Raw genomic sequence first — 12,012 nt, 5'->3', positions numbered from 1 at the left:
CTTTGCTTTGATTACTGCTTTAAACTCTTGGCATTCCCTCAGTGAGCTCCATGAGGTAGAACCAGAAATGGTTTTCACTTCACAGGTGTTCCATGTCAAGGTTCATTTGTGGAATTTCTTGCCTTCTTAATCGGGTTGGGTCCATCAGTTGTGTTGTGCAGAAGTCAGGTTGGTCCACAGTTGACAGTCCTATTTGACAACTGTCAGATTCCATATTATGGAAAGAACCAGACAGATAAGAGAAACAACAGTCCATCATTACTTTCAGAACTGAAGGTCAGTCAGTCTAGAAAATTGGGAAAACTTTGAATGTTTCCCAAAGTGCAGTCACAAAAACCATCAAGCTCTACGACCAAACTGGTTCACATGAGGAAAGGAAGACCAAGAGTCTCCTCTGCTGCTGAGGAGAAGTTCATCTGAGTCTCCAACCTCAGAAATGGAAAGTTAACAGCAGCTCAGATTAGAGCCCAGATAAATGCCACACAGAGTTCTAGTAGCAGACACATCTCTACATCAACTGTTCAGAGAAGACTGACCCAATCAGGCCTTTATGGTCAAATAGCTGCTAAGAAACCACTACTAAGGAAAGGTAACAAGCATCAGATATTAGTTTGGGCCAAGAAACGCCAGGAATGGACATTAGACCAGTGGAGATCTGTGCTTTGGTCTGATGAGTCCAAATTTGAGATCTTTGGTTCCACCAGCCGTGTCTTTGTGAGACCAAAAAAGGTGAATGGATGGTCTCTGCACGCATGGTTCCCATCATGAAGCGTGGAGGAGGAGGTGTGATGGTGTGGGGGTGCTTTGCTGGTGATACTGTTGGGGACTTATTCAAAATTGAAGACACACTGAACCAGCATGGCTACACAGCATCCTGCAGCGACATAACATCTCATCCAGTTTGTGTTTAGTTGGACCATCATTTATTTTTCAACAGGACAGTGACCCCAAACACACCTCCAGGCTGTGGAAGGACTATCTGACCAAGAGGGAGATGATGGAGTGCTGCATCAGATGACCTGACCTCCACAGTCACCTGACCCAAACCCAATTCAGATGGTTTGGGATGAGACTGACCACAGAGTGAAGAAAAATGGACCAACAAGGACTCAGCATCTCTGGGAACTCCTTCAAAACTGTTGGAAAATCATTTCAGGTTCTACCTCATGAAGCTCATCCAGAGAATGCCAAGAGTGAGTAAAGCAGTAATCAAAGCAAAGGATGGCTATTTGGAAAAATCTAAAATCTAAAACATATTTTGACTCATTTCACACTTTTTGTTGACTACGTAATTCCACGTGTTCATTCATAGTTTTGATGCCTTCAGTGAGAATCTACAATGGAAATGGTCATGAAAATAAAGAAAAACCATTAAATGAGAAGGTGCGTCCAAACTTTCGACTGGTGGTGTACTTTATTTACATTTGCAATACCCACTCCAGCCTTTTGATGCAGGATGGGCTCACTCACCTGTGAAAGATGTCATATTAAATATTTTATTAAAATTACTGTAACAAGTTTCATGTTTTTATGCAGCAGCATCATTTTCACATATTCCTCGACTGCATATATAAAAGTTACATTTACAGCCACAAGCATCAACATATTAGATTATGGTCAAATACATTTATGGAGAGGAGGCTTCAGTTTTAACTCTTAAGCTTGAACTGTGGAGGTGCATGTGAGCAGGTGTTAACTTTCCCCTGCACTAACATCCATTTTCCACCAACAAACAAACACCACCATTTCAATCTTGATGTCTAACCGCAGACATGAGGATGTTACTCAGCTTCCCCTGACAAAACTGAAGTCATTTTCTTCAAATGTTGACTGATAATTTATGGTTTTAACACCAAATGGTCAGTGCATGCTTTCTGAATTTGCACCACAGCATTTCATTCTGGATCATAAAACTCGGCTATTAACCTCATCACAGTTACATCAGAGGTGTAAGAAATACAGAGATTCTGTACTTTGGTAAAAGTATCAACACCACAGTGTAGAAATATTGTGTTACAAGTGAAAGTCATGCGTTTGGAATTAGATTAAAAAACACTATTATCATCTAAATACGCTTAAAGCAAAGTAAATGTAGGTTACCCATCATTCATTAATGTGTTCATCACTTCAGAGTTGGGGATGGTAAAGATGATCTCTAATATTACACCATAATTTATTTGCTGACTTTAGTTTCATTCTTGAACTAAATCTTCAAAGTTACTGAAATCATCAAATAAATGTAGTGCACTAAAAAGTACCATATTTGCCTCTGAATGGCAGTAAAATAAATACAAGTAACTAAATTGTATGTACAGTGCTTGATTAAATTTACTCAGGTAGTGTCAACCACTGAACTTAATTAACCTGTGTCCTTCAGTATTCAGACAACACAAAAATAATAACATGCTGCAACAGTTAATTAGTGAAAATGCATAGAAATAAACAATAAATCTGCCCTGCTAGTTGTAGGGTTGATGGTCCACTTCTGAGCAAATTACTTAGCTCTATGTGTGTTGCAATAAAAGTATAGCTGTCAGTGGAATTGTGGTAACTTCACCCAATGAAACAGGAATTATTTCCAGTGAGATCTATCTGGTGATTACATTATGTTTTTCAGTGTTTTAGCAGCACTAAGTTGCATGTCAACTACGTTATGAAATGCAACATGAAATGGTGGTAAAAGTTTCAGAGCCAGAAGTCCTAAATAAAATAAATCATCTGCAAAACTGGGACGCATTAACAGGATGCAATGACTACATATGCTAATGTGAATGATTTAACCTTTGTCGGAGACAGGGTTAACAAGTTTGTCACAGGTTAATCACCAATGGCTAATGCATTTGGTGTTTTAGCAAACATTTGTCAAAGAAGACATAATGACCCTGGTTGAGGCAAATTCAAGAAATATTTAGTTCTCTGGTTGAATAATTTCACACAAGCTCGGTTTAAGTATAAAAGATAACAAAAGCTCAGTGCTCTGCTAACAGCTAAAGCAATGTCGGCTAGCCATAAGCAGCTATGTGTCTAATTAGCCTAACTTAGCTTCAGTTTTAGTCCCACTAGCATGTAGTGCTTCAGGTAGCTGAACTGCTGACCATCTGGACTTATGAACACCACAATGAAAAATGACTCAAAGCACTCGGAGCAACCAAACATTTGATTTATTATGTTTGGACCACTTTTTCCTCGCTATACATTCACTTAAAGCCTGCTCATATAAAAATCAGTCATTTCATTCACAGTAATTGCTGGCAGCACCCTTTTACACTCCAGTTTGTTCATTTACAAAGATTCCATTTGAATGAAAACAACGCAAAGGCTTTATAATTCACTCCAGAGATACAATATTTTCTTTGCCATTTTTGTTACCATTCGCATGGAAAAGCCAAAACAATCACAGCTCCTCTTGTTCCTCTGTTATGCATAGAAGAGGCTGCTGAAAAATAACAACAAAGCGTGTTCCTTCGGTATTTATGGTATTTGTGTTAATACTTTCTTATCACATTATATTACACTGAATTTATTTATAAGTAAATGTATACAGTAAACTATCAGAATGGCGTTATGTTCTCTGACAGTGATTATAAAATACAGTAGCAGATGTACAAATAGTAGATGCAACTGTCTCAACATTTCATACTTAATCACCATTGTTTTTAAGTTTAAAATGTGCTTAAGGTTTGTTTGTTCTATATCTGCTATCCCCACCCCACTCACCCCTCACTCTCACCCCAACCATTCGAGGCAGATGGCCGCCTTCCCTGAGCCTGGTTCTGTCAGAAGTTTTTTCCCTCCCTGTTAAAGTTGTTTTTTTTTTCCTTATTGTGGTTCCTGCCCACCATCGCCAATTGTTTGCTCATAGGGCATCCAAAGGCAACTTTTGATTGTTGGATTGCCCGTTTAAAATTTGCAACGTTTTCGCCTTACAATGAGATGACATGTCGTGAATTAAATGAAACTGAATTGAACTGAAAATAACGGCTTTGAAATAAAGATGTCTCATGTTGTCAATGTTGTCTAGAGTCCTTTCTCCTTGTGTCTCCTCCACTCACATGTTGGCTGGGAGAGACTACAATATGAAGGGAGGAAAGAAATCAAGTGTACGAGGTGAGAATCAGTATAAGTCTTAGCCTATCTCTTAACTTTTCCTTCCTGTTTGTGGCACTTAATTCATAGGTTCTTACAAAAGACATAAAAACTTGCCTAACATGCTTTTAGCCAACCACTGACAACTGCAAATACAAGATGGATGTAGCCTCCACGTCTGAAAAGTGGAGCCAATGTGCAACTGCCTGAAACCTGCATTCTTTGTAACAGCCAGCAGGGGGGCGACTCCTGTGGCTGCAAAAAAGTCACTGGATTTTATCGAGGTTTATGAGAAAATGACCCTACTTCTGACCTGACTCATTACCTCAGTAAACATTTTCCTAATGAGTTTATGGTTTCAGTCACTAGTCATATGTCTCCCTTAAAATACAGCATGATGTTCATTTTGTGAATGATGGTCCCATTTACGGTTAAAAGGACAATAGAGCAGGTTATGGTTACTATGTTATTTCCATTTCACAGTGGTTCATCTTTTGGATATTGTCTGTTTCTACAGCTGAATCATCCTCCAAAATGCTAGGCACTGTAGGTTGGAGCATACTTTGCTCAAACAGAGCATTTTTAGATACAGATTTTGTCTTAAGATCAAGAATGTGTTTATGGCACTGGCTTCAAATCACTTTCAGTAGAGATCTATGGCTCAGACGACTTTACTATTTCAGGCTTTAGTTAAAGAGACGATGCTTTATGGCTGAAACATTTCATTGTTTGACAACACGACAACAGAGCGTATCACCAGCCTTATCCTCGTAGGGTATATAAAAAAAAAACAAAAGACAGTGTGTTAGAGCACTTAATGAATGAGAAGAGGGCTGTCAGCACTGAAGTTCCTTATGCAATCCTAATTATTGCCTATATATATCCACAGAATGCCAAAGGCGTTCTTCGATGGCACGCACACATAATTTACAGTCCTGTGTGCAGGTCTTCACTCCATGAGGATCATCTGTTCCTGCTCTCTCTAAAGGCAGAAGGTCATAGGCTTCAAACTGGTTCAGGTACAGCTGGAGCACAGTTTATGGGCCTCATTTCTTCTTCTGTCGGCAGCGGGATGTTGGTTTTGAACCTCCTGAGGTTAAAAAGGGGATAGTCAGGAATGAGACCGATTCTGACTAGAAAATGTCAATATGACAAATGAGTTGTTAAGTTCACCCTGCCCGAAGGAAACGTTTGTGATGCTGAAATGTTTTTTTCTACCTTACCTTCGATACAGAAAGAAGATGATCCCGATTGCGGCACAGATGATCACCAATGAAGCACTGATTCCCATTGCTTGGGCAATTTCTCCTAAAAAGAGAAAAAAATATTGAATATAAATTTTCCTCCTTGAAATCATCTCATTGACCGTTTCTCCACAGTAAATCAAGGGGTTTGACAATGTTGTATTTTACTGAACACAATGATTCTATGTTTCTTTGTGAATCTCCTACATAGCAAAAATAAATTTGTGGAACTGTCTTCCAAAACACAAAAATTACAGTTAAACTCTGCACTGTTTGCCTGCAATGTATCCTTGAACAAAAATACTCCACACCACAATTTATCCAATTAGAGCTTACAGAAAGAAAACACATCTAAACATACACTACCAGTCAAAAATTAGGACACACCTTCTCATTTAATAGCTTTTCTTTATTTTCATGAATATTTTCGTGGTAGATTCTCACTGAAGGCATCAAAACTATGAATGAACACATGTGGAATTATGTCGTAAAGAAAAAAGTCATAAAAATAAAGAAAAGCCATTAAATTTGGTGTGTCCAAATTTTTTGAGCATTTTCTTGAATAACCATCGTAAATATTACCTTTATGGGCCCCAGGAGGCGAGATGTTGGAGTTGTTATCAGGACTCGGTGAAATTGTGGAGGTCGTTGTTTGGTTCTTAACTACAGTCGGTGTCACAGAATTTATTTTTCCTGTGCGTAAAAAGAATAAGAGTTTCCTGTACTATACATCAACAATTCTACTCTTCTATTGCAGATAAATGGCACTGTGAGCTGAATCTGGAGGAGAAAGTTAAATGATCAGTGTAATGCCTGTAGGTTATTCCTGCAGCACCTTCAAACAAACAGCAGAAAGCAGCACATAAGCTGTTTTCAGAGATTTTTTAAGCATTTCATCGATTTATTAAAGGTTAAGCTGTAAACATGATGGACCAGACTAGGGATCAAAGTCACAGTGAAACACAAGTTAGACCATTTTTATCTTCAGTAATCAGTTTCAAACAGTATATTATATGTGTTAAGTAACTAAAGGGATGGATGTGTGTGACTGGATCACTCAAAATAGCATCCATGTGTAAAACTAACAGACTTAACCACAAACGTATGTCTTATTTTCACAGGTTATCTAGAGGTTACCTGCTGTGTTACATAGTCTCCTAACATCACATTTGATTTGAATACGCTATCTATGGACCCAAAAGTTTAATGAACATCATGAATTATGAAAACTTAACATCACAGATCGATAAAAGAAAAAAGGGGGGTCCAATAGTGAGTTGAAAGAATGTGATCAGATGTCATAAACTGGCTCTCTATAAAATCATCTCACCTGTCAGCAAAAACACTGCAAAGGTTGACTGGATAATTGTGTGTTGCTATAAACTATAATCTCTTTACCATGTTCCTCCATTCTGTCTCTTTGTCCACTCACTGAACTGAAGGTGCCTGCAGTCACGGTTGTCTGTAGTCTGGTGGGAGTTGCTGCTGTTAAGAAAAGAAATGTATTAATATTGCTGGAAGCATGAGTAAGTCTCCTACTGCTAATACTTCTATTACAAAGCTACCTCTGTTGCCACCAAGACTAATCACATGGTGGCAGCTATATAGTTTGCAGGTGTGCTGAAGGCTGCATCTGGTTGGTCCGAGGAGGAGGGGAGCTGGAGAGTGGCCCAATCAGGAAGGTCTGAAGGCGGGGCGAACAGAGCTGCAGTGCAGGTCGTCATCTTCATGTTCAAGTGGCATCATGGAACTGATAACTGTCACAGGTGAACGGCCTCTGGTGGCCACGTGGTTAGAACTGGACTTGTAGAGCCTCTGTATGTCGAGGTGGCTTGTTTAGACCTGGCTAAAGAGACCGAGCTCCAGATCCCACCTGGCAGTCATCAGGGGTGACTGGCCTGAACCTCCAGACCTGCTCTCAGCCCTGGTTCTGTCCACCTACCGACCCGTCGCATTGGTCCACCACTACAACTCCTCCTCCCACAAGACCCTAACCATCACCACATGTGTATAAATCTGTAACCAAACTCTCAGGCAGGGCAGCTGGGATTTAACGTGACCAGTTTGCCCTGGTGCATACTGAGTTGTTTTGTTTTGTGTGTGTTCTGTGGATTCCATAGGTTCTGTAGCCACTGAGCCAACCTGGAAATTATAGCTTTTGATAGTAGCTACTATTTTGATGATTAGCTACTAGTCTTGGTGAAGACTGTGGCTCCTGTTAGTGGCTGGCTAATTTAGTGAGAAGCTAGTTGTGTTTTGTAGCCATTGAGAAGTCGCGATTCGTGTGAGTAATGTGTTTTTTGAAGCACCACTTTTATATAGTTAAGTATGCACATTTGACACTCCATCCATCCATCCATCCTCTATACACCGCTTTATCCTCATCAGGGTCGCGGGGGGTGCTGGAGCCTATCCCAGCTGACTCGGGCGAAGGCAGGGGACACCCAGGACAGGTCACCAGTCTGTCGCAGGGCTACATATACAGACAAACAATCACACTCGCATTCACACCTACGGGCAATTTAGAGTACTCAATTAACCTCAGCATATTTTTTGGACTGTGGGAGGAAGCTGGAGTGCCCGGAGAAAGCCCACGCATGCTCAGGGAGAACATGCAAACTCCATGCAGAAAGATCCCAGGCCCACCCCGGGATTCAAACCAGGGATCTTCTTGCTGCAAGGCGAAAGTGCTAACCACTACTCCACTGAGCAGCCCCATTTGTCACTCATTATTTGATTTTCATTGTATTGGCTTCTGTTGTTTATGGTGGATGTTGCTACTGTGTTTAGCTTTGGCTAAGGAGTTTAGTTTTGTTTTTGTTTTTTTAGCTGGTTTAAGAACTCCTTTAGCCGACATCTGGTTTTATTTGCTTGCACTAGGGATAATTTTTGTCTAACCACTGTGGCTAAAGTGCTAGAATTTTGTTTAGCCACACTTTTTCAGTATCTGTACTGCGGCGCACAAAATTTTGAAAAAATTGAGTCCTTTTCCTGCATTCTGGTGCATTTTGAGGCCAAAAATTATGTTCAATATTGCTTCAGTTTATTTCAACATATTAATTAAAAAAAGTTACTCATACACAATTTGCATCTGGATTGTTTTTATTTCTAAGTAATAAGAAATATGCACAACAATTCTTGTAAAAAAAAAACAACAATATATTAATCATGTCACTGTAACATAAAATACATACTCATTCAATACTTGTTAAGACTAGAAAGTACTGAATCTTACTTTCCTGACGAGATTCACGAAAAAAGCTAATGAGATTCATCTAAACAAAAATACTATTTTTGCCATAGAAGACTTAGACTTAGACTATTTAAACAATATTTTCATGTTAATCTTACCTTTCATGTGTTGTACAGTTTCCCAGCATTCACTATTTGTTGTACATATGATATTTTTATAAAAACAATTCAGTATCTTTCTATTTAAAATGATTTTTCAACTCTTCGATTGCCCTCTCCTTGTCCTCCTTGTTGTACGCCTTCCTGGGGTTAGTCCGAATCCTTTTTTCTGATTGGCTGAGACGAGACACATGACAGTGTGCATCTATTAATGATCGGAAGCATTCGGGTCGTTCCGGTTATACTCAGTAGCGCTCTTCAGTAAAGGAGACGCGGTTTGTTATGTTCATTGATTATTGCTCGGCAAATTACGAAACCGTTGTAAGTTAACCCTTTTTTCACATTTATTAGGGAAAATTAGCTTTGCCACTGTGGCTAAACATGCTAAAATGGCTTCGCCATCCTGAGGAAGGCTTCGCCTATGGCGAAGTGGCGAATAGCTAGCGCAAGCACAGATTTTGCAACATCCACTAGCCTTGTTTTCCTCTATTTGACCACTTTTGTGTTACTTCTGTCACTGAGCAATAAGTTGCTTTATCTAGCTAATTACATCTGGTTATTTTTGATACACCCAGCTGACCCTAGCGGTTGGGTCGTAACAAGGGACAAAAAGTCTTGGAACTAGTGAGGTGGGACCTCCATGAATTAGGCTTGTTTTACCAGCACACAGCCGACAGATGCTCCATCAGATTGAGATCTAGGGACTTTGGAGGCCAAGCCAACCACTTGAATCCTTAGTCATGTTTTCTAACTATTTCTGTTTTGCAGCATCAAGGCAATCAGCATATACTCTTTTCATGAAGAGGTGCATGTGGTCTGCAGCAACGGACCCAAAGTTTCCCAGCAGACCATAAACCAGAGCATTTTACTGCCTCTTCTGGCTTTCCTTCTTCCCAGAGTGTATCCTGCTGCCATCCCTTCCCCACAAACAACATACATGCTTCCAATCATCCACATGATGAAACAGAAAGCATTTTCCATTAGACCAGGCCACCTTCTTCCATTGCTCCGTGCTGCAGTTCTGACACTCATATGCCAATGGTCGGTGCTTTCAGCAGTGAACAGGAGTAAGCTGTGATGCTTTATGTGTTCTAACCCTTTGTGTGGTGGAAAGCATTGAGGTTTCCAGTAGTTTGTGCAATCTGGCTCTTGTCAAAGTCACTCAGATTCTTTTTTTCTTTTTTCGCTGCCTCCAACACATCAGCTTTAAGAACTGCCTGTTTACTTCCCACCTCAAATATCTCAATCCCTGATTCATAAAAGCTGAAAATAAACTCAACCATTAGTTTTAGCTATTCTACATTCTTCAACAATATTACAATTAACTACTATTTTTAATAATACCACTACTGCTACAACATTTACTGTAAAAAGCAGTACCAACATAAATCCTGCTGCTAATTCTAAAACAAACTCTTAAGCTAAAGGAACAACTGCTGTACAGCTACTTTTTATTTACACTACCTTTATGACTCACTAGGCACTGACTGGTGGGTTACTTAGTCAACCAAAATCACATTTGATTGAACTACTTCCTTCACCTAACCATGACTTCAAGATGATGAGATGAGTCATCTTCATAATAACTTTTGGGACACTATACCTGCTCTTAAGAAGACTAATCAAATTGGAATCTGATCATATTTCTGATGAAGCATCGAGTTTTCAATCATCGTTTCCTAACTTGGTTAAATTCTTGTCTTACAGACATTAACATTAACAAAATAATAGAGAAATTCCTAATCATCTTGCAAAATATTTATCAAATAAGAGCCTATCTTACTGACTTATTATGAAAGTAATAATTATGTTTTTTTAAAGTAGCAGAGCCACATTAGTTTGTAAAATAACCATATTTACCTTTGTGGACTCCTGGAGATGTCGTGGATGACCTGTTGGCATTAATCGGTGAAACTGTGAACTTCTGTATTCCCTGGGTCTGTGTCACAGAATCTACTTTTCCTGTACGAAAAAAGGACTGAATGAGTTTTCCTGTGGGTACTCAAAAAACAATTCTTACATTTTCGGATCAAAGGCAGTGTGAGCTAAATGATCATGTGTCATGTACAGCATCTGGAGAACTGAATCAAGCCCTTATATTATCAGTAATGGAGTGCCACAGGGCTCCATTCTTGGTCTTCTACTGTTTACACTATACACACAAAACATTATCCCTACTGCTTAGTGTCTATTTCTTTGCAGATGACACAATTTTATATGTATCATGGTCCAACCCAGCCCAGACTCTGACTTCATTTTCCAACTGATTGTCATTCAAGGTCTATATTGAACATTGAACCCAAAATCTAAGAAAAAAAAGTCAAACTACACTTAAGGGCTGTGTTTCTAAACACTATTGTGTTGTGAGATTTGATGTCTGTACTTAAATATAGGGACGTCTGTCTCTGTATCACAAAGTTGGGTCAATTTACTTATAGGCAAGAAGAAATGTTAATTTTGTGATATTCATAACCATTAAACTTCTTCATGTCTGCTCACAATAATTCTCAGAACTGCGGTTCACAGTACTACTTCACCTTATTTATATTCTTAGCAGCCTTTAATTCACATCATGGATCCTGCACGATAAACATCATGAATCAACAGAACAGAAGAAGCAAGTGAACTGAGAAAGTGTAGTCTGATGCCATGGCTTTGGCTCTCTGTAAAATCATATAGTTTGATACAGATCAGCTGTCAGGAACAACACTGTGGAGGTGACCTTATAAAGCATGAGTGACTGTTTACCATGTGTGGTTGGCTCAACGCTGTGTGTTCCTCTATCCTCTGAAACTGAAACGCTCGTATTCCAAGTTGTCTGTCGGCTGGTGGGAGTAGCTGATGATAAGAAGAGAAATGTATTACTAATGCTGAAGTCAGACAATATCTCCTACTGCTGATATTATTTCTACTGCAAACTCTACTGCTGTTGCTACACTGAAGCTTCTGCTTCTGGTACCATTATAACTATTTGCAGAACTACTGTCCAAGAAAATAAACCCATACTGGGTGTGGAGCATCCTGGTGTATGGATGCTGTGAAGTACAGAGGAATCTTTTATAAATGAGAGAGGCATCTTGATTATATATTTAGATTTTAAATGTCAGCGAACTAATTAAAGCTAAAAAAAAAACTATGAAATATAGTTGTTTTACAATGTTTAATAATATTGCAGTTAATTATTTATTTGAATAATATTTGATAATGAAATAAATCAAAATGAAGTAGCAGAACTACAAGCACATTTCACACTGTCATGTTTCTATGCAGATGACACATATTAGTTTTAGATTGTCTTTGTGATCTCAACGGGTGGATGGCACAAAATTTC

The 12,012-nt window shown here is 39.1% G+C and overlaps 1 protein-coding gene across 2 annotated transcripts in view; it reads right to left on the bottom strand.

Annotated features, from left to right (window-relative positions):
- Positions 1 to 3,144: 3,144 nt before the first annotated feature.
- The window catches only part of il15ra (interleukin 15 receptor subunit alpha), a 31,579-nt gene continuing 22,711 nt past the window's right edge, over positions 3,145 to 12,012 (bottom strand). Inside the window, exons 4-9 of one of the 2 annotated variants that reach the window (XM_022214972.2) lie at positions 11,430 to 11,519; positions 10,542 to 10,643; positions 6,729 to 6,815; positions 5,913 to 6,023; positions 5,310 to 5,394; positions 3,145 to 5,176 (exon numbers count right to left, since the gene is read on the bottom strand). In XM_022214972.2, the coding sequence (XP_022070664.1) occupies positions 5,092 to 5,176; positions 5,310 to 5,394; positions 5,913 to 6,023; positions 6,729 to 6,815; positions 10,542 to 10,643; positions 11,430 to 11,519 (560 nt within the window). In that variant the 3' untranslated portion in view covers positions 3,145 to 5,091. The remainder of the gene's footprint in view (positions 5,177 to 5,309; positions 5,395 to 5,912; positions 6,024 to 6,728; positions 6,816 to 10,541; positions 10,644 to 11,429; positions 11,520 to 12,012) is intronic. The other variant, XM_022214973.2, reaches the window with a different exon arrangement.

This window comes from Acanthochromis polyacanthus, chromosome 1 (genome assembly GCF_021347895.1).
Source record: "Acanthochromis polyacanthus isolate Apoly-LR-REF ecotype Palm Island chromosome 1, KAUST_Apoly_ChrSc, whole genome shotgun sequence".
Taxonomy (NCBI): Eukaryota; Metazoa; Chordata; class Actinopteri; family Pomacentridae; genus Acanthochromis; species Acanthochromis polyacanthus.
The sequence above is the reverse complement of the archived record's forward strand: the minus strand, read 5'-3'. Positions and strand labels throughout refer to the sequence as shown.